We start from the raw sequence: 21,856 nt of genomic DNA, 5'->3' as shown, positions 1-21,856 counted from the left end.
GACCCTGAATGGTAAAAAGTTGTCCATATGATAACTCGACAATGCCTGCATCTATGGCCCACAAACTTGACTTGGAGGTTGGGCCTGACCAGTAGATGACCCCTATTGTTTTGGGGGGTCATCGGGCCAAAGGTCAAGGTCACAGTGACCTTGAATGGTTAAAGGTTGTCCTAGTAATAACTCGACAATGCCTGCACCCATGGCCATCAAACTTGACTCTGAGGTTGGGCCTGACCAATAGATGGCCCCTATTGATTTTAGGGGTCATTGGGCCAAAGGTCAAGGTCACAGTGACTTTGAATGATAAAAGGTTGTCCAAGTGATAACTCAACAATGCCTGCACCCATGGCCCTCAAACTTGACTTGGAAGTTGGGCCTGACCAGTAGATGACCCCTATTGATTTTAGGTGTCAAAGTCACAGTGACCTTGAAAGCAAACTTGACAATTCCTGGACCTATTGTCATCAAACTTGACATGTAGGTTGGGCCTGACCAGTAGATGACCCCTCTTGACTTTGGGGGTCATCGGGCCAAGGTCAAGGTCACAGTAACCTTTATCACAAAAAAGTTAACAAATCATCTCCCAGTGATATCTCAACAATGCCTGAACCAATGATCATCAAACTTGACATGGAAGTTGGGCCTGACCAGGATATGACACTTATTGATTTTAGGAGTCATTGGGTCAAAGGTCAAGTTCACAGTGACCTTGAATGCGAAAATGTTTCAAGTGATAATTCGACAATGCCTGCACCCATGGCCCTCAAACTTGACTTGGTGTTGTGTCTGAACTTAAGATGACCCCTTATGATTTTAGGGGTCATCGGGTCAAGGTTACAGTGACCTAGTACGAAAAGAAGCTTGTCGGTGTGATAACTTGTCAATGCCTGCACCCATGGCCCTCAAACTTGACATTTAGATTTTTGGTGACCAGCTGATGATTCCTATGGATTTTGAGGTCATAGAGTCAAAGGTCATGGTCATAACACACTCTATCCTCAAACTTTGAATGGTCATAATCTTAAAACTGCCTCAACGGCATCCAATGTCAGTGACAAATCAGCTGTCATTTCAGTCCATGCATATTTCATTCAATTGTCCATATAATCCTGACAACGTGGCGCTCAGGGGGGGCATAATGTTTGACAAACATCTCTTGTTAATTCAGTATGTGCCATGCAGTACAAACAATGAAAAATACTGTATGTACTGTTGTGTAAGTTTAACTTGTTTAAACATTAATGTCATGGTTTTGAAAATAGCTAACAAGAAGTATATGAAGTGCCTATCTGTGGTGTAATTACATGATATCATTAAAACTTCTTAACATTATAAAGTTCCACCTGTAGACATCAATTGTCCTTTCATTTTAAAGATTTTGTGCCAGATTTAAATAATGCATATTTAAGGTATTTAAAATAGAGATTATTGTCTAGATGGGTTTGTTTATACCGTCCATGGAATCTTGAAAAAACCCTTGAAGATTGAGTTCTAAATAAAAACTATTATATTTGAAGGGATTTACTGGGTATGTATAATCATTTCATATTATCACAATTAATTCTTAATTGCCATATTATTCTCTAAAGTTCATATTCATTATTTTCATAAAACAACAGCTGTTTATATTAAGGCAAAGTTACGATTAAAGGGACTTAATCCCAGATTTTTTGTTGTCAACATTTATTTTAAATTGTTAAAATTGAGTTATTTTACTTACTTTCATGAACAAGCACCAATCAGCAATTGGCAGATGCTTATTAAATCCGAAATTTGAAGATCCAAGGCTAAAATTATTGAATTTTCAATAGCATTACTAAGTTAACACTTTCAGGTAAAATGTCTCATATTTAAATAATTATTACAAAAGAGCTCTAATTTAAACTCATTGGAATTTTTATTAAAGCAGTTTGATCACTTTTCACACGAAATAAAAAATTCTGGTGATTGGCCGTATAATTGTGAATGAATCCTTTGAAAGACATATGACTTCAGTTCAGGCCACACTAAAAAAGGTGTGGTTAGGGTTAAATCTTGTCCAGAAACAGGTAGGGTTGATAGACTGGTTTTTTTTTTATAAGGCTAACTTTTAAAAAAAAAAATATTAGGCTAAATGGAAGAACATTATTGCCTTCATTGGGGAATGGCGTTAATGTAATCTTCAGTGATAACCGTAAAAGGATTTTAATCTACATATTATGAAAACAAACATTTTCATTTTTTTTTTTACAAATAGACAATAAAACGTTAGGGTCAGGGTGTTTATCCTAGGTAGGGCTTGGCTACCCGAAGCAGAATTATTTTTTTAGGCCTTAATTGTTTGCTGCATATTGATGATGTTAGAAAACTGAGTGTGGTGTTTATTGATTGGTGACCTAATGACAGACACCGTCCGTCTGCAATAACTACCTGTCATTGACACTGTTGTGGCACTATTGGAATTTCTCGCCTCAGAGAAAAATAACATATTCAGAGACAGCATTAAACGGTTATAACGGATTTGTTTGTGATTTGTGTTTTTGTAGATATTTGTATGAATTACGGTATGCTTGTAATTTTGTTGTTTTTATTGTTTTTTGCCAAATTATTAATCATGAAATGGGACATAATTTTATATTGGTATATGTTATAGTAAAGTGACATGAAGAAAAATCTTAATGATTAAGAATGGGTGGAGTGAGTGTAGCAACTTAGGATACAGCCTCATTAGCTGATACATTGACAATGCAAAATCTGACACAGGGATTGTGTTTTGGGTGAGTAGCAGTAGGCGGACCTTTAAACGCACTCAAAAGTTGTCATTCTTATTGATTAAGTCTACTACTTAATAATTGCCTATCTGCAATTTTTATTGCCTGAAAATGTAGGTTATATTCTAATCGGTCTGTGAACAAGATTTCTTATATATTGTGTCAGTCTACTTTATTGCGTATTGATGACAAATTCTGTCTTTTTAACTTTCAAGAAATTGACACATCTGAAAAGTTCAACCTGAACCCAGTGTACTGCAGTGACATTTAAAAGTTAGATATGTTATGTAGTTTTTTTGTTCAAATACCATCAAGTTTTAATCTGAAAAGTGCTTAAGAGTGTTAGGTTGCCAAGGAAACCCATGTGGTTGAAATGCATTGAGACTGGTATAGGAATGGTTCTTCATTCAAAGTGTTAATTGCTCTATATCAGTGTCTAGGGATATAACACATTACAGTTTCTGTGATTTTTAAGCACATTTCTATTTTAGCTCTGGATTTGTTTGAAGGCTCAAATCAGGCATCATCCCTCAAATAATTGATTTGCCAAAGGGATGGTGAGTTAATTACTATAAGTTTTGACTTATCTAAGGAGACAGATCCCAGTGAAGAAAAGTTGTTAATTTTTAGTTGTCTTGAGTTTCGAAGGAAAGAGGAACGGTGGTAGCCTTGGCTTTGTATGTTGTCCGTGAGATGCAGAAATTCTGGCAATAAATAAAACATCATTCAAGATATTCATAGAAAGTTGGTAAACATGTTGCCAGTTACTATAATCACATTTATTGCAAGGCCCATAACTCTGGCTTTGAAAATCGCTTAAAAGTATACCCTTATTTTTCGACTGGAAAAAAACACATAACAGACAAGCTGTGGCATCTGCTTCATGGTTCCCTTGCTTCCAGCCGGTGATTTTGAATTAAAACAAAAAGGAAAAAGATATATTTGGTTTCAAGGTTACATCCTTTTCAAAAACAGATAGGTGAGTTAGGCTTTTTTATAACTTTTATTACTAGGCTTTATATAAGAACGAAAGAATGTAACGTCAGTATCGGGGGATTGGGTTATAGTAATCATCTGCAAAAAGCTTTTTAAAGGTTTAATCTACATATAAAACACAGACTAAAATTTAAAAAAAAATAATAATAATAGAAAAATAATTCCTACAGTCTAAAAAACAGTAGGGTCAGCACCTTATTCCTAGGATCGGATGGGTAACAAGAACACAAAATGGTTTTTTTAGGCCCAAGCGTTATTGTCTACTTGCTGTTTTATGAGGATACATGTTACAGGTTTTCTTCTGTGTATAAAAAAGGTCATAAAGTGAAGCTGTAAAAAATGTTGGGACAAGAGACTTGTCATCAACGATGATGACCTTTTCTGAAAAACATACTGATTAATGCTTTAGTTATTGTTGTTAGGTTGTAAAACATTAAATCATACAAGATTCTTTTGACCTGAATCGTAGCACAAAGATTCATTTAATTAGAAAATGTTACAGTTGTGTATTTGATGATGTGTGTATTAGAAAGAAACATTATTGCATGGATTTATATTTAATGCTGATTGTTCAATATCATTGTTCTACGACTAAACACGTATAGTTTAAGTTATGTATAAGTCATTTTGCATGCTTTCAAAATACTTCCATTTCAAGTGAGAGTGGTATTGGTTTAAATCATATTTTAATGGTGAATTATATTCAGCACTGTCTGTGAAGGTAATAACCACATCGAGTTTCTACAAAATATCCTTGAGTAAATGGTGATACACCGAATGTGATACATTTTTATGTTTGATCAGTATTTTTATGGTGAATTGTCTGTAGTACTATTTATTCAAGACTACAGATGAGCGCATTAGCCTAAATAGAGATTGGACGGTTATTTTTACAGCTGATTCTTGGGTGTATAGTGAATGTTATATAAATATCTGAAATTTCATTGTGAATTGCCTTCAGCACTATTATTTTACTAACTGTTTTAACTTACGGTGAGAGCAGTAACCATATACAGCTTGGCCAGTTATTACAGCTGATTCTTGCGTGTATAGTAAATGTTATATTAATAATTATCAAAATTTTCATGGTGAATTGCCTTCAGAACTATCATTCCACTATCTGTTTTAACTTACGGTGAGAGCAGTAACCATATACAGCTTGGCCAGTTATAACAGCTGATTCTTGCGTGTGTAGTGAATGTTATATAAATATCAGTATTTTCATGGTGAATTGCCATCAGAACTATCATTCCACTATCTGTTTATACTTACAGGGGAGAGCAGTAACCATATAGAGCTTGGGCGACTGTTACAGCTGATTCTTGGTTGTGCCGTAAACTGCACGGAAAAACAGGAGTACATTCAGCGGATTATGTCAATGGAAGAATCTGTTCAACACGCCGTCATGACCGCCATTCAAGAGGTTAGCTTACTGTTGATTGGGTGAATTTTGTTGGGTTCTTTTTTCCTTATTTGTTCCTTTTGGTCGTGATTGCAAATATTAAAAATGTTTGGCACCATAATTCAATCATTGGCGCACATAAATAAAAAAATATTTGCTTAATTTTCAGTTGGTGACATCAATGATTTGCCTTAAAAAACCCAGAATATATATCGAACATTTACAGTGCTGTGAGATCAGCTCATAATGCCATGTTTAATAGGAATGCAGCTGTAATCAGACATATCGTAATCCTTTCCAGCTGATGACCAAAGAAATTGCCACAGATGTGGACTCTGAAGTAGGAGAACAGGTATGACTTGCTGTGATAGCTTAAATTGATAGACAATGAGTAATCTGCTTTCTGTGATAGCTTTGAACTGAATTGTAAATTAATTTACTTTGGAAAATGGGTATTAATAATATTGTAAATACATGTATTGGTTCTTTTTCTATTAAGAAGAAATCAAAAGTTTCTAGTTATACCCCCGACAAACGAAGTTTGTCGGGGGTATATTGGAGTCACCCTGTGGTCGGTCGATTGGTTTGTTGGTCGGTCCGTTGCAATTTACCTTGTCCCAGGGTTCCCGCTGGCAATCGCCATTGTTGCCAATTGCAACAAAATCGCAAAAGTGGCGAATTTATGATTTTACGATTTATTTTTAAAATATTTTTTTTAGCTCCACTGGCCGAAGGCCATGGAGCTTATGTCGTCACAGATTGTCCGTCGTGAGTGCGTGCGTGCGTGCGTAAACTTTTACTTTAAACGACATCTCCTCTGAAACTGATAAGCGGATTTTGACAAAACTTCACAGGAATGTTCCTTTGGTGGTCCTTTACCAAAATTGCTCAAATGGTTCCGGTCCATTGCACAATATGGCCGCCAGAGCTAAAAATAGCAAAATCTTTAAACGACATCTCCTTTGAAACGGTTCGGCAGATTTTGATGAAACTTGACAGTAATGTTCCTTGGGTGGTCCTTTATTAAAATTGCTCAAATGGTTCTGGTCCATTGCCCAATATGGCCGCCACAGCTTAAAATAGCAAAATCTTTAAACGACATCTCCTCTGAAACGGATAGTCAGATTTTGATGAAACTTGACAGAATTGTTCCTTGGGTGGTCCTTAACCAAAATTGCTCAAATGGTTCCGGTCCGCTGCACAACATGGCTGCCAGGGCAAAAAAATAGAAAAACCTTTAAAGAACATCTTCTCAGAAACCGATGATCAGATTTTGATGAAACTTAACAGAAATGTTCCTTGGATGGTCCTTTACCAAAATTGCTCAAATGGTTCCCGTCCATTGCACAATATGGCCGCCAGAGCTAAAAATAGCAAAATCTTTAAACAATATCTCCTCTGAAACGGTTCGGCAGATTTTGATGAAACTTGACAGTAATGTTTCTTGGGTGGTCCTTTATTAAAATTGCTCAAATGGTTCTGGTCCATTGCACAATATGGCCGCCACAGCTAAAAATAGCAAAATCTTTAAACGACATCTCCTCTGAAACGGATAGGCAGATTTTGATGAAACTTGACAGAATTGTTCCTTGGGTGGTCCTTAACCAAAATTGCTCAAATGGTTCCGGTCCGCTGCACAACATGGCTGCCAGGGCAAAAAAATAGAAAAACCTTTAAAGAACATCTTCTCAGAAACCGATGATCAGATTTTGATGAAACTTAACAGAAATGTTCCTTGGATGGTCATTAACCAAAATTTGTTAAATGGTTCCAGTCCACTGCACACCATGGCTGCCAGAGCTAAAAAATAATAAAAACTTTATACGACTTGTCGTCGAAACCGATGACCTTTTTTCGATAAAACTTGACAGAAATGTTTGTTTGGTGCTCCTTTACTCAAATTGCCCAAATCATTTCGGTCCACTGCACAACATGGCAGCCAGAGCTATTAAAGTAAAAAATTTTTTTAAATAAGTTCTCCTCAAAAATTGATGATTATATTTCTATGAAACTTGACGAAAATGTTCGTTAGGTGGTCTTTGCTTGAACCTTTTGGCCAGTGGAGCACAGGCACTGATGTGCCTCTTGTTTAAATGACGTAAGCAGTGCCCATGGGACCTGCATGATAATCAATTCTGCCACTGTCATAAATCAAGCGCATCTACTGGTTTGAAAACAAATCCGATAATTAGGGCAAGCAGTCACGGCTCAGTCAACACCTCGCTAATTATTGCGGAATTTTATTGCTTTCACGGATTAACTATGACATCATTTAACTTTTATGTCTCTTATTAGCACACAATTTCAAGATTTAGCTCAACAGCTTTGTGCAGTTGTTGTGTAATTAGTTTTAAAAATGCGAATCATAGAATTTTAGGTTGTCTGAAAGACACTAATAATTATGCAAATTTCGTAATGACGTTAATACGCTAAAAATAGCTTTGCTTTCGGTTATGTCGCTATTTGTAAATTGCTATGTATGCACATTTTAGGGGGTTAAATAGTGTCAAAAAGATAAACAGAAGTCATTAGGTATGCTTACATATGAATAGAACAACATCTCAGTATTAGCATCACTGATATCAGACAATGCGAATGTCCGTCGGACAGTCGGACATGTCCGGTATATTTCCATTTTGACAGACGAAACTTTTGTTTTGGTCGGTCACAATGTCCGGTGAAAAATTAAAGTCAGCACCGTTTAATTTTCGGAAAATTTACTTTCAGTTTCTAAATAAATGTTCAGAGTTATTTTTAACTATTATATCATGATTATTCAGCATGTTAATCCGTATACAGTATCACTATTTGTAAATCTCGTTTCGACATATTTCCGTAAAAGCCGATAAAACGCGTAAGGTTCCGATTTCAGCTCGTACTCTAATACTTTTATTTTACGGAAATGTTCGGAAATTACAAAATTCCGTATGTATTTATTTTCGGCGAAGTGGTTCCCGGCAATCGTGTTAATTTAAATATGATGATTAATATACCGAGCTGACTTTCTTTCCGCTCTGTTTAACATTACCAATAACAAGAACTCTACTTTGGTTTTTGCATAAATGTTGTGCCTGAGTTTGACTTGTAGTACAATTCATTACATTTTATAACCGTACTGTATCTTTAATTTAAAGATGAATTAAAGAATAAGATCTAGTTGTTCCATGGGTAGACGAACCAGATATGAGTTCTTTTTGGGAGGCAAGGGAAGAAAAAAATTATGACATTTATACGATCCGAATATTGATTTTTTTTACATGATGTTTGGCTTTTTTTGTTATTTATTTTAGTACTGTAGGACACATCTAACCAAAAAGATCTGGACCTGTTATAATGGGGAATTACAAAACTTATTTGAAAAAGAGGCTGAAAATCAAGGTTTAGGCTGATGTAACTGAATACTGTTTGTAACATTGCGACAGGTAAAAACTTGGTGCGACAGGTAAACTTTCAGAGTTTACCTGTCGCAATGTCCTGTGAAGAAGAAAAAGTTTTCGCGTTGTCTGTGATATTGTTTAAAAGCCTTTTTCTAACTTAAAAACATAATAAAAAAAATGAATAACTGACGATAGTCCATAAAATAAAGTTGTCATTTATAGGTTGGCTTTCCAAATAGCTGACTGCAATTTCATATCAGGGCGGCGTTCGGGGGTATTATTCACCTTCAGTGATAGCTCTAGTTTAAATTGAGTGTTATAAACATTTATATAGTTTAAAATGTATTTTTATTTCAAGGTTTAAGTAATTTTCTTTAAAAATAAGTCAATAATACAGATGTTGTTTTTTTTCTTTCTTTTAACCGCATTGGGTCTTCATGCTATCAACTAGGCTGAGTGAAAACATTTTCAGCCATTTAAGTGCTGATGCATGATCCTAGCCACGTGCCAGTTGGCTGCATTGTTTCTTGGGTAGAGCTGCAGTGACTCAGTGTAGCAGACCCTGGCTAGATCCAGTTCATTCTCCAGTTCATAACAGTGGCCCAGCATGTTCCAGGCTGTGTCTATATGACCATGACCTTCACTTGAAAATATGTAGAAATAAAGATTGTTCAGTGCCCGCAATTTTCTGTCATGTTGGTTCAGTTGTGTGTGTGTGAGGTACTGTAGGTAGTGGAGAAATGGGACACAGTCAATTACAATGTAGTCCATCCATTTATAGTGATGTGCTGGATGTCTCTGTTGTCCCTCTTCATCTCCTGCTGTTCTGAACATTTCATACACCAGATGTTTTGGAACACAATGGATATCATCTCGAGTAAAAGTAACATCAAAGGCTGTATACTTCTGTAACATATCCTTGAATGGTGTGTTTACAGTCTTTTTCCTGAACTCATTGGTTAGTGGTGTTTCCTGTCTTCCTTTACACCCACAATATTGCCACACTGCAGTCCCCATCAGTCCCTCACAGAAGGTCAGGCAGTTTGCTGCTGCCTCATACTGCCCACTGCAGTACAACATGGAGGCAAACTTCAGTCTGCTGGACAGCAGATCCGAGTCAAAGGACAGTTGGTACAGCTGGAGAATGCTGTGTGTGACAGGTTGTCCTTGGTAGATACACCTGGAGGCTTTAATGGAGGCAAAGGCTCCACACACTGATGGTATTAACAAGGAAGCTGTCTCTTGCTCTATTTTAGTTCCATTGTTCTTTAAAACATTCAGTGTCTCAAAATGTTCTATCAAAGGTTGATATAAGTCCCTCTTGTCATTGATTAGTAAAGCAATATGTACTTGCTTAAAAGATGTTGCCCACCATATGTACAATAAAGCCATTTGGACTTGATAGAGTGTGCATCGAGTGTGAACCCCAATAATTTGGGATGAATTCACAGATGACATTCTCCTCCCCAGATCATCCATTTCAATTGTATATAGGCACTGGAAATTGCTGTAAATGATTTCTGTTATCATAGAATGCAGTTTGTACTGTTCATGTTTGAACAGCTTTCCAGTGAACAGGTTCACCCCTGAGATGGTGTAGTGTGGACACAACCTGATCTTCAGCCATCTGAGAAGTGTGGTCAGACAGTAGATCACACACTGTACAAGGTTGTCTTCACTCCATATGTTTGGTGGATATGTCTCTATTGTAAACAGAATTGCAGTCTTCACGTGAAATGTGCTGAAACGGTCATCAACAACCTGCTTTATTATTGATTTTCTAAGCATTTTCAGAAATACATACACCTTATGCTGTATTATATTCATATCAAATACAAGAAGTCTCTCCATGATAGATGTTGAAAATCTCCACTCCCGCTTATACAGAGGATAGTTCATGTTTTCTACAGGCACATGAAAAGTTGTGGATCGGCACTTGACTGGTCGTGAAGGATCCTCAGTGTATCCTTGTGGCACTAGGAACACTCCAGTCTGTCTTGCCATGGCCAGTGTGTCAGGTCTGGGCCAGTGACCAGGTCGTGGCCTACAGAATAGAAACTTGCACTCTTCAGGAAGGCTGGCACGGTGAAATGCATTTATTAAATCAAACATTTCACTCCAGCTTCTTGATGGACCATGTTGGACCACCTCTCCAGATTCAGTGAATTGTCTCATTCCTTCTTGCATCTCAATTAGAGTGTTGGTCATCAGCACTCTGCCCTCACTATCCACCATGTCACTACGCCTGTTGACCTCTGTCACTGGTAATGGGAGGTCAGGTCTCACATACTGTAGCCAGCAGTGTTGGGGTGGAGATTGTTCATTCTTTACCACAAGAAGATTCTCCTTCCCCTGCCTCCATTCACTCCAGTCAAGTATTACTGGCAAGTCATTATCACATATCAATGTGTCTGTATCTGACTTCATCCCGTGTGTGGTAGTCCCCTCTGTTTGGCTTCCAAAGGTATAGGTAGTGAGGTTCCTACCAGCTAACTCATTTTTGATCCTCACTAGTGTCTCATCCATCAGCCATGTTTTCCTCCTCCTGGTACGGATGTACCTGCTGACCCCAATGTCACCCAGCACCCGGGACAGATGCAGGGACAGCTGCTGCATACTCTCTCTGTCCATGGCCTGAAAAACATTATTTGACAAATGTAATATTGCCAGGATTTCCTTGCGTTGGTATAGAAAATTATATAATTTGATCATTTTCTTAAATTAAAATCTTAATTTAAACCCAAAGTGAAGAGTATGATGAGAAATGAAAAGTAGTGTTTTGTTTTATGTTTAAACATATATAATATCATTTATTAGCTTGATAACAATATCATGTATTTAAACCTTAGTTTATTGTCTAATGTTATCAATAATTACCTTTTCTGTAAAAGTTCAGGATAACTAAACTATTTTGTCCTCTTTATATGTCCAATTATTGACGAAATGGAATGTTTTGGTTGAGCTTCCTGGTCTATAAATAGAAACAAGACATTGAACAAAGTATTTATGATTAGGCTAGCATTTTTTATTAATCGATTTACAGGGGGAAAAGTAGATTTTGAGTTGGGGGGGACAATAAAAAAATAATATAATCTCTGAAATGGGCCTGTAAATGGAACAAATTAAAATAAAATTGAAAATTAAAAGATTTTTTTTTCAGTTTGAATTTGCACTGAATAAAAAGATCATTTTTTGGCCACATTATTACTCTACTACAAACAGAGCATATTAAGCCCATCAAACACAAATGTCTTGAGCCACACATAGTAATTTGTGACATTGTTTGTTCAAGCTGCTTTGAAGGCTTTCAACAATACATCAGTCATATTGTGGGGTCAGTTCATAACCTTTCCTGGGCAGCCAGGTCTTAGTTTAGAATACATTGTTCAATAGAAATACCGTAAATGACTGGGTATAAGACGATAGGGGGTATTAGACGCAGGGAAAAAAATCTGTGAAAAATCCGAGAAAAAAACTTTTAATCTATGTTTTTGGTTAAAAGACGCATAGAAAAAATGTCAAAATCGTCCGGCATTTTCAGCCACCATGTTTGTTGACAGTGACAAAAAAAAATTTTTTCGTGAAAATGGCGATGGTTATCTTTAAAACCATACTGTCGAGAATGAAGTTATGTTAAGCAAAAAATATTTTGACAGTGCCCAACTTTGCTTTTTTATATGTAAGTTTGATTATTGTTTAATTCAATTTATTATTCAAAATAATATTGAATACCGTAATTCACAAGAGTTCGGACACCATAAATTAATTATCTTTTTCGCTCTCCGAATACATAGAAAATTATCATTTTTACATTTTATTTACATGTTTGTTTAACCTGCCTTTTTTCTTCATGTTTGCTTTTTACCACTTATTAATTTATCCGTAGTAATCAATGGTCATAAACTTATTTATTACGCCTATAAGTGTAAATCCTTTATGAAGTTAATTAAAACACCATTTTATACATGCACTGAACTGAATAAACACATTCTATCGGCTTCAGATCAAAGAGTCACACTGTGTGACGTCACATAACTTACAGTTATACCCACGAGGATCTCGTTGAGAGCATGGACATTGCTGTGCAGGATTAATGTATAACTGTACGATTATTGCTTCATATATTCTATAAGTGTGGTACAAGTTTGAAAGCTTATTGGCAGATCGTTTTACAAACATGCCATGTCGATGTTTTCTTAATCCCTTGATTGCCCTTGTTGTTTGTTTAATCCTCAAATAAATATATCACACTTCCTTTTCAACAGGCAATAAATCGTTTAGGATGGGTAGTAACTAATTAAATTGTCACAGTGGTGTATACGGTTAGGTAATCTAGCCAGGCAGTGTAAAGATAAAAATCAATATTCTTCGTCTGTGAAACTTGGTAGCTATGAAAGTTATGATTGATGTCCTTTGGGTGTCCGAAAATTAGGTACGCAAAATAAATTATTTTGGGAAATAATTATGGGTGTCCAAATATAAAATATTTTTGTTGAAATTATAAACGTCTTACGATATACCGTATCCCGATCTTCAACTGCCGTTTTAACCCGTATATACTCGATCAATATGACGCGAGTAACATCCCTTTCTACATAAATCTAAACAAACTCTCGGCTTGAAATTGACATCAGAAAAAAAGTTTAAAAAATTGTTACTGGGTATTATACGCAGGCATTTTTTTGCATCAAAATCTGAGGAAAAAAAGTGCGTCTAATACCCAGTCATTTACGGTAGGTGTTTATAAAATTAGCCCTATTGGAATTGGAATAATCGAGGGCTTAGGGAAAGACGGACAGGAATTCTTTCTATTGTTATATGGAGTAATGACCGTCTCGCTGAGATCTAATGTGGTAGGTTCATTGACAATGGTTAAAAAATACAAGAAATCCTTAAATAATGATCAGATGATTACATGAATTGTTTGAAAATCATAAAACAGTCAACTTTATAATGAAATGATGATATAAATATTTTGTAAAAAACATGTAAAATTGTGTCAATTTTTCCAGTTACGTCGAACAGTAGATGAGCTCAACAATGCAGTAGAGGCAAAGGAGGAATTAATGCAGCGCTGTCATGAGCTCGACCTACAGGTACACACATTGGGAAGATTTTCAGAAAATTGTTAAAGTTAACAGGGTTGTTAACGACACTGATGTTAATTTTTAAATCTTTACTACTCTGAATTGTCATGAGCTTAACCAACAGGTACACACATAGGGAGGATTGTTCAGAAATTTGTTTAAGTTAACAATGTTGTAAAACAACTTCATGGATACCGTTGTGATCTGTTGTATTTCTTAAAGATTTAAGACAATCTTTTAAGCTGTACTTGTTTATAGTTAAATATATAAGCACATCATCAGATAAGAACTTTAACTTTAAAGTTTAGAATTATGTTATGTTATGGATGAAAGAAAAATCGTTCATATAATAATTTTTGTAGCTTAACATTTTATGTCATAATGGTTTGGTATAATAATTAACCTTTTGTAACTACTGACAGCAAGAATATTCTAAATGGCAGATAGTACCTTCTTGCTCTCATCTCTCGCAGTGAGCAGCATGTATAAATGAATCAAATACAGGTGTTTATGTTCTTGTTCATATATTTCACACTGTTATTCACATTTTGGAATCAATACCATCTTCTCTTCTAACTTTGTACTGAAAACTGATGCGTTTCAGTGTTCTATTTCAGTGCTTGGCTCACATAAATGGTTTACTTTGCCTGGCACTGTCATCAGCATCACAAATTTGTTTTCAATCAACAGATTGAACAACTTATGTCAGAGCTACAGATACGGATCGTAATGGGCGTAAATACACTTTAAAAGTCACCCATTACAACATAAAACCAAACAGCTGTTTGTACCGGTACGATTAAAAATAGAAAATCTGGCGTAACGTTCTTCAGAGTATTTTTGACCGTTTTTACGCTAGCCGTTTTGACAAAGTATTTTTGGCCGTTTTTACTTCGTGTTAAACCGGTTTGTTAAAATTGATTCACTATCCTGTAAGTAACTGTTAGGGGACGTAACCGATTCTATTCTGTGTTAATCAACTTACACAAATTAAAATGTTGCTCAGCATATTTAAATCAGGAATTGTTATTTGCTGAGCAACATTTTAATTTTGTGTAAGTTCTTATATGTGTGCTATTAAAGTTCATTAAATGAAATGAGTCATTCATATTTGTAATTTAATGTACCAGTACCCTTTAGAAATCGCCATTACACTTAAATGACCCAAGGGTGTACCATACACTTTACCAGATTGCATAAGGGTGTAAAATACAAAAATAATAAGTAAAAAAAGTTACCTGTAGCTCTTTATGTACAGTCATCAAACTTGGTATGCACTTTATTCATTGTCATTAGATGACCCTTATGGATTGTGGGGTTTAAAGATCAAGGTCATGGTGAAAATTTATGTACACTCCTAGCAGATAACATCTGATTCACAGAATTCTAGTTTGTGTAGAAACTAAAACAATATTCACATCCATTCTTTTTCTCTTCTCAGGTGACAGTGTTACAAGAAGAGAAACAAAACCTTGCCATTGAAAACGATCGACTCGCAGAGAGGCTAAACATAGCAGAAAACCTGGATGACCCTACGTAGGTTACACACGACTAAATTGTCTTTAAATCAATATGATGTAAACTGTAGATTGGTTTTACCTAGTTTTATTGTGCTTGTAAATTTCCCTTGGTTAAAAGTTTATATCTTAATGCACATCCTTTACCTTTAAATTCCCAAAGCACACACAATTCCTTTTGTATTATTTCACATTTTTATATAGAGGATTACTGTTTGTTTCGGTGTAAGATTGTAATATATTCACAAAGTGAGCACCAAAAGCAGTTTTTCAAGAAAGGCACAGCCATGAGAGAAATATTTATTGTTGGTGTTCACGAGATGAAATTTATTGTGATCTTACACTGAAACAAATAATTGTTATTTTCATTATTTGACTTGAAAGGATTTTAAATTAGTTTATTGTAGCTTTTTTAGAAATGTGTACCAGCTCTGTGCTCGCTGACATTTACAAATTGAAAGCAAGCTAAAATTTCAAAACATTGATTAATATCAAAATATTTTTTCACTGTTTGTAACAGTGAAATGTCATTTTTATTTCACTGATTAATCTTTATTAAACACCTGGAAGCATATAATAAAAAACAAAGTCAACATGTTTATAATTATTTTTTAACTTTGTAAGATTTTTTAAACTGACCATTTGTTGTAATTGCTTCACTATCATGGCTTAAGGTGGCTGGTTTTTGCATTCAAGTTTCATTTCTATTTTCTGAAAATTTGTATACATTTATGGGTTTAAGTATTTACCCTTTGTTTATTTATTTGAAAAAGCAAGAATATTCATTTGGGTTACGGTTGTCTTATATGTTGTATTTTTGTTTCATCGTCATTATTTTATAAACATTGTTTTCAGCAATTTTTATGCGTAAGTAGTCACAAGAAAAGGTTGCGGTGTCAATATTCTGCATTAGGCGTATACTCTCTGTAGATGTGTATGAGATTTATACTATTATTTGGACCACTATATAAAATGGGTCTTATAGCTATTATTTTTTTAAGTAGAAGTTACTGCACTCACAACCTCCGTTATTGAAATTATAAATGCACACTTTGTGTTAGTGTTCGATTTTAACCCTGAGTGTTATGGGTGCTTAAAGGTTTTTTGAACGGTGTTGTCAAAGTCAAGGTTTAATACCTAGCATATTGGCACAAATTGTTATTAAATTGCTAAGCTCCACCTACTGGTTACCATTCCAATATGGAAGTTATTGTATAGACAAAAACAAGTTAGCACTCTCAAAGATGGTACAATTGCCAAAAGTGTCAGCATCATGTCAAAAATGTTTTAAATATAAATTAAACTGTAGATAACTTAAAAAAATACATATGACCTTCAAAAGAGGTCACGCTGTGGATGTACCTGTTCTATTTTAGTCACATCAATCTATGATGTCATATTTCCCCACTTAAGTAATTTTAGCTATAAGACCTATTGAGTATTCAATTTTTTTTATTTTTTTTTCATTTTTTTTTGCTGTTGAAATCTATTGATTAGTTCTTTTTCTCACTCACTTGTTAGCTTAAAGCTGATTGGTTTATAATTGACCTTTTCTGGCTTAGAGCAGAGAAACTAATATAACAGATTGAAAGGCTGATTTTAATAAAAGCATGGGCATGATTTTGTGTGAAACGAGTATGTTACTTACGGATTTAATGCCCCAGTCACACTGAGAGATAGAACAACTTACAACTTGTTACGACCCACTGCTACTGGATATCCCAAGGAATTTTTAGGTCATCCCCAGTGGTCTTGGATAGTCGCACGACTGTTTTCGGTTGAGGGAAGGTTTTCCAGCGATTGTCCAGCTGCAAGTCTTATTTTGTCATAGTTAATTATAGAACCCCTGTCGTTGAACTAGTCGGGTGACAGTGTTTGTCTATTCTTCCGATTGCACAAAGATGTTTGAATAATCGTAAAAGCTATGAAAGACCTATCCTGTGAGAACTGATGACCGTGCCTCGTTACAGCTGTAATTATATCATCTCAAAATGGGTCGGGAAAGGTCAATCAAAGTATTTTTAAGTAATCAATTATGTAAGTTCATTAATCACATATTTCTATATTGCTTATTTAACATCTTTATATTATATAGCTGTCAGATTGCAACATTGATAATAAGCTACTAATGACCCTAATAGAGATATATCTAGGGCTTAAAAAAGATATGTTTGTTTCCGGTTACAAGTAATCTTGATTCAAAAGGGTGCTTAATCTTTTGCAACGGGATTTGTAGTTTATTAACCAAATATGAAAGTTTATCTGATCAGAAATAAGGCTGTAAAAAAAGGCCGTAACCAGAAACAAACGTTGTTTTTTTTTACTAAAGCCTGAACGGATTCTAGTCAATGCATACATTTAAAGGTGCATATAATCTTCAGAACTGTTATAGAACTCCTACAATTATGATTGGTTGTGACTTGTGAGCTAGTTCTTGGAAACACAAGCTGTTTAAGGTTACATTTGTATTCCCTCCTTGAAAGCAACGATGGCGCACAATTTGTTTTTTCATTAACTGCATTATCAAAAGCCGTTTGTGCCGTGTATTTGCATTTTGTTGCTAGTGGATTGTTCACTATATTGATGCGATTTTCCAAATGATTGTTAACTGCATTGATAGGACTTTCAAAATTATTGTTTATTAATAGTTGATTACTGTAAACAGAACAGCAACAAGCAGAAATAAGACTTGGTACTAATTTTATGAAATTGTCAATTTTGGGAATTATGTTAAATAGTTTCAGGAACGTGATTTGACCGTGTATTAAAGGATTACTGCAGGTCACATGGTTCCAGAGACCAAACTGATTTAAAAAAGTTAACTGGTTGCTTCTGGTTGTTACTCTTATTTGTTGTACATATTGACACTCCAGTTTACTTCAAATTTGAAGCAGGATAGCTCTCAAAAGAGCTTCTAGAAAGCCAGTTCGTTTCTGGCACAGGGTGCTTCACCCCTTTTGATCCCAAAAGCTCCTCCAAATCCCATCACCGAAATGGTTTCAGCCCTTCAGCTGCCAGGTCAATGACATCCCTGTATATATTTCACCTCGAAAGAAATATAAATTACCTTGAAAGTACATGTGACCTTGAAAAACAGGTCACACCTAGGAGTCATATTTCTGCTTGTTGTTCTAATGAACCTATTTAGTAATAGCAAGGCTAATGTACCACATGTATTTATTGCAATAATTTACATTAACTTGACACTTCTAATATGCTTAGAAACAATCAAATTATCGGTATAATCATGACTAAAATTAAGTGATTTCTGATAATTTATTTTAAAAAAGAAAATAATTAAAATGCAGCCAGCTTAAAAGTTTAAGCAACATTAAATGATCATGATTTCAGCGTTTTTTCATACAAGTATTTTTTAGTTTCTTTATGGGATAGATGATAGTTTCCCATTAGTTATTCATAACATTTCATGCCTTCTGGAAAGGTAATTTCCCATGTGTTACAATCCTATGGGTATTTTCAGTTCTCCTATGGGAAAGATTATAATTTCCCATTATTGTTTTTTCCCATGGGTATTTCCTGTTCCCTTGTGGAAGATACTTTAATATTCCATCAGAAATATTTTGATTTCTTGTGTGTAAAATTTTCAGCAGGTATCTTCAGTTTCAACTACGGGATATATAATTTCCCATCTGTATTTTCAGCTCCCCAACGGGAAAGAGGTTTCAGCAAGTACAGCACCAGCTGGAACAGTGCCAAGAGGAGAACTACAAACTAGAAACAGGTTAATGGTGCATTGTATTTGGTATAAATTCTTGTATAATGATTTAAAACAAATTGTATGTGTAGTGAATGCTGTTTTATGGAATTCATGTCTCAATTTCATTGAGTATCTAAGCAACTAAGTCAGTTCCAGATATAAAAAACACATTGTAAGGTTACTTGATACCATGGTTAGGGGTTGTTAGCTGCACTCACATTAAGAGGACTTCATTTTAAATTAATGATATTGAAAACAACACCAATTTGTAAGCTTTTTATATGTAAATCATTAGTCTCATGTTTGTTTCTCTATTTCAGCCAAAGATGACTTTAGAATCAAAATAGAAGTGTTGCAGAAAGAAGTCAATGATTTGCAAGATAGGGTTAGTGTTATTATTATAATACGTTAAAATACTATAGAAGAAAAGTGCTAGCACAATTGTTATCTTTTATCTCTCATTAAATGCCTCGAAGGTGAATTTCATTTATTGAATTCATCAGTTTGGAAGATTTAGAGCTATTTTGTGTTATTACATGTTATTAGATGTCTGATTCTTAGGCAAGTTTCGGAATGAGGCACTTGACTAGTGTACAACTCACATAATTTTTAAACTACAATGTACTAACAGTCAAAAGATGCATGATTTGTACATGTATATGTAAGAATGTTAGCATTTAATAGCAACTGAGGTATTGAATTAAAATCAATTTGAGTGCAAACTATATAGATTTTTCATTAGATTAGCATTTGAAGACTGAAGAGTGCATTTTTAAAAACAGAAATAATAGTATTGATATTTTCACAGAATACAGAGTTGTCGGGGTTGACAGAAGAATGTCGGGACTTGAAGGACGAACTGGACGACCTCAGACACACAGCAGAACAAGTGGTAAGTTAGCTTAGCACAGTAAATACTGGCCATTTGTTGGGTTAAAGCTTAAAGTTTAGATAAAAATACTAGTTGCGAATTTTAATGTTAAATTGTTTCTCAAAAAAATCTTTAAAATTTAAGGTATAAATGATCAAGATGATCTTGCTCAAAATACAAACAGTAATTAGGATTTATGCAATTGTTTGTGGAAAAAATGCTTGGATTTTATAACATACACATGTAGCTAAACTATTTCATTCATATGTGTTTAACCAGTTTAATGATTTGAAGAAATAGGACTTAATGCAAAACATTACCAAATATTCTACATCTTAGTACTTGGATGAGATCTAATTTTGTCCTGAAAAAAATGATTGATCTATTTCTATGTTATTCCAGATAAAGTATGAAGCTCAAATAGATTCGTATAAAAAGAGAATGGGTAAGAAAAAACTTGTTTTAGTAACGTAGTAAGAAATGTTACTTCAGATATGTGTTTTTATTACTGGTTAAAAAGGTTACTGGTTGCATCTTTTGCTACTTTATATGTTGTAAGTATTGACTCTCCAGTTTGCTTCAAATTTGAAGTCAGGAGAGCCCTCAAAAGATCATTTAAAAAGCCAGTTTTGCTTCTGTGGCATGGTGCTTCACCCTCCTTTGACCCCCTTTGTGGTCTAAAAACGCCCCTTAACCCATTGCCGAAATGGTTTCAAACCTTCAGCTAAAGTAGTAAGATCCAAGATGGAATCATATAATCATATGCCTTTTTCCATCTGTTGATCTACAAAAGTGTTTATATGTAATTGCAAAGTAAAAACATTCTCAAAAATATCTACATGTCTTTAAAAATGCTGGTTGTAGCATTGATTTATATTTGACACACTTCTTTATTTTCCAGAGGAGTTGAGTGACCTGCGAGGTCAGGTGAAACTACTGGAAGAGAAGAACACCAAATATATGCAAGAGAACCTAGAACTACAGGAGGTAAAGTTGGGTTATCTTGCACCATTAGTTTGGACAAACTGATTCTGATTTAGTAGTTGACCGTGTCTGTATTTCATAGATTAACTTTAAAAGGTGAAACTACAAATTTTGGATAAGTATTATGATTACATGAATTTCATTTGATGTAACTGTAATTGGTAACTTGTACATAACTCTGCATAAATCAATAATTTACTATATTTTCATTAACTTTTGATTAGTCATTAAAAAACAATTATTCACATTACTTTTTCGTCTCCAGGAGTTGCGGAAGTCTGGGTCGGTGAAGCAGCAACTAGATGTGTACAAACGCCAGGTGCACGAGCTTCAGACACGCATTACTGAGGAAACAAAACGTGCAGACAAACAGGAGTTTGAGGTGAAACGTGTTCAGGAGAAGGTCAACACGTTACAACGCGAGAAAGAGGTACAGAAGTAGTAGATTGGTGCAGTGCAATTTTATTATTTTTATGTCAGTGGAGTATAAACTTTACAGTGAGGTGAAGGTGATATTTTCTCGGTGAAATATTATGACCATGTAGATAAAACTTATACTGTTCTTAAGTATCATGATTGTCACTTTTGAGAAAACTTAAACTACTTAAGTTTTATTATGATCACTTTTGAGTTTGAAAAAGGCATATGAGCTTTGACAAAAATAGGCAAGTAAGGATTTATTTATTTTATTTTTTTTTCTCATTTTTTTTACAAGTTTTCTGATGGAGCATGGCTTATTACACTAGGAGAACAAGGAACTCTCATTTACCCAATAAAATATGTATCACTGTTGAAAAAAAATGCTTCCTGGTTTTGTTACAGCGTATACTGACAGAGCGTGATTCCCTACGTGAAGTAAACGAGGAACTCTCATGTACGCAGCAACAACACCCAGGGGCCGGGGATGAACTCTCGGCCTCGTCACAGATGGAAATGCTGTCTCTGCCTCCTGAGATAAAGTATGGCTTTCTTTGATTTAAACTTGTTTTTATAAATACAACTGTCAACTGAGATACATATATTGCAAGGTGAGATTATATAAAAGAAGTCTTAACATTCAACATCACATGACCAGAATGACGATGATAGATGAGGGAAAGGAATAGCTAATGCATTACTCTAAGGCCCATATAAATTAATTGATTACACCGGTG

The 21,856-nt window shown here is 34.9% G+C and overlaps 2 protein-coding genes across 4 annotated transcripts in view; one reads left to right on the top strand and one right to left on the bottom strand.

The window, feature by feature from the left end:
• The window catches only part of LOC128213181 (protein Hook homolog 3-like), a 47,178-nt gene that overhangs the window by 8,558 nt on the left and 16,764 nt on the right, over positions 1-21,856 (top strand). For all 3 annotated transcript variants that reach the window (XM_052918733.1, XM_052918732.1, XM_052918734.1), the window contains exons 5-15: positions 5,021-5,169; positions 5,450-5,500; positions 13,538-13,621; positions 15,054-15,148; positions 18,792-18,871; positions 19,168-19,232; positions 19,656-19,739; positions 20,121-20,163; positions 20,620-20,705; positions 20,968-21,132; positions 21,525-21,661. In XM_052918733.1, the coding sequence (XP_052774693.1) occupies positions 5,021-5,169; positions 5,450-5,500; positions 13,538-13,621; positions 15,054-15,148; positions 18,792-18,871; positions 19,168-19,232; positions 19,656-19,739; positions 20,121-20,163; positions 20,620-20,705; positions 20,968-21,132; positions 21,525-21,661 (1,039 nt within the window). The remainder of the gene's footprint in view (positions 1-5,020; positions 5,170-5,449; positions 5,501-13,537; positions 13,622-15,053; positions 15,149-18,791; positions 18,872-19,167; positions 19,233-19,655; positions 19,740-20,120; positions 20,164-20,619; positions 20,706-20,967; positions 21,133-21,524; positions 21,662-21,856) is intronic.
• Positions 8,815-11,487, bottom strand: LOC128213177 (uncharacterized). Its single transcript, XM_052918728.1, has 2 exons — positions 11,403-11,487; positions 8,815-11,159 (listed from the first exon to the last, which is right to left on the bottom strand). The coding sequence occupies exon 2, from the start codon at positions 11,154-11,156 to the stop codon at positions 8,994-8,996; it is 2,163 nt and encodes a 720-aa protein (XP_052774688.1). The 5' UTR covers positions 11,157-11,159; positions 11,403-11,487; the 3' UTR covers positions 8,815-8,993.

Source organism: Mya arenaria, chromosome 13 (genome assembly GCF_026914265.1).
Source record: "Mya arenaria isolate MELC-2E11 chromosome 13, ASM2691426v1".
Classification (NCBI taxonomy): Eukaryota; Metazoa; Mollusca; class Bivalvia; order Myida; family Myidae; genus Mya; species Mya arenaria.
This window is presented reverse-complemented; position numbering and strand designations above follow the sequence as displayed.

Coding starts and splice junctions, on each gene's coding strand:
- LOC128213177 (XM_052918728.1), bottom strand. CDS start 11,156: ATGGACAGAGAGAGTATGCAGCAGCTGTCCCTGCATCTGTCCCGGGTG.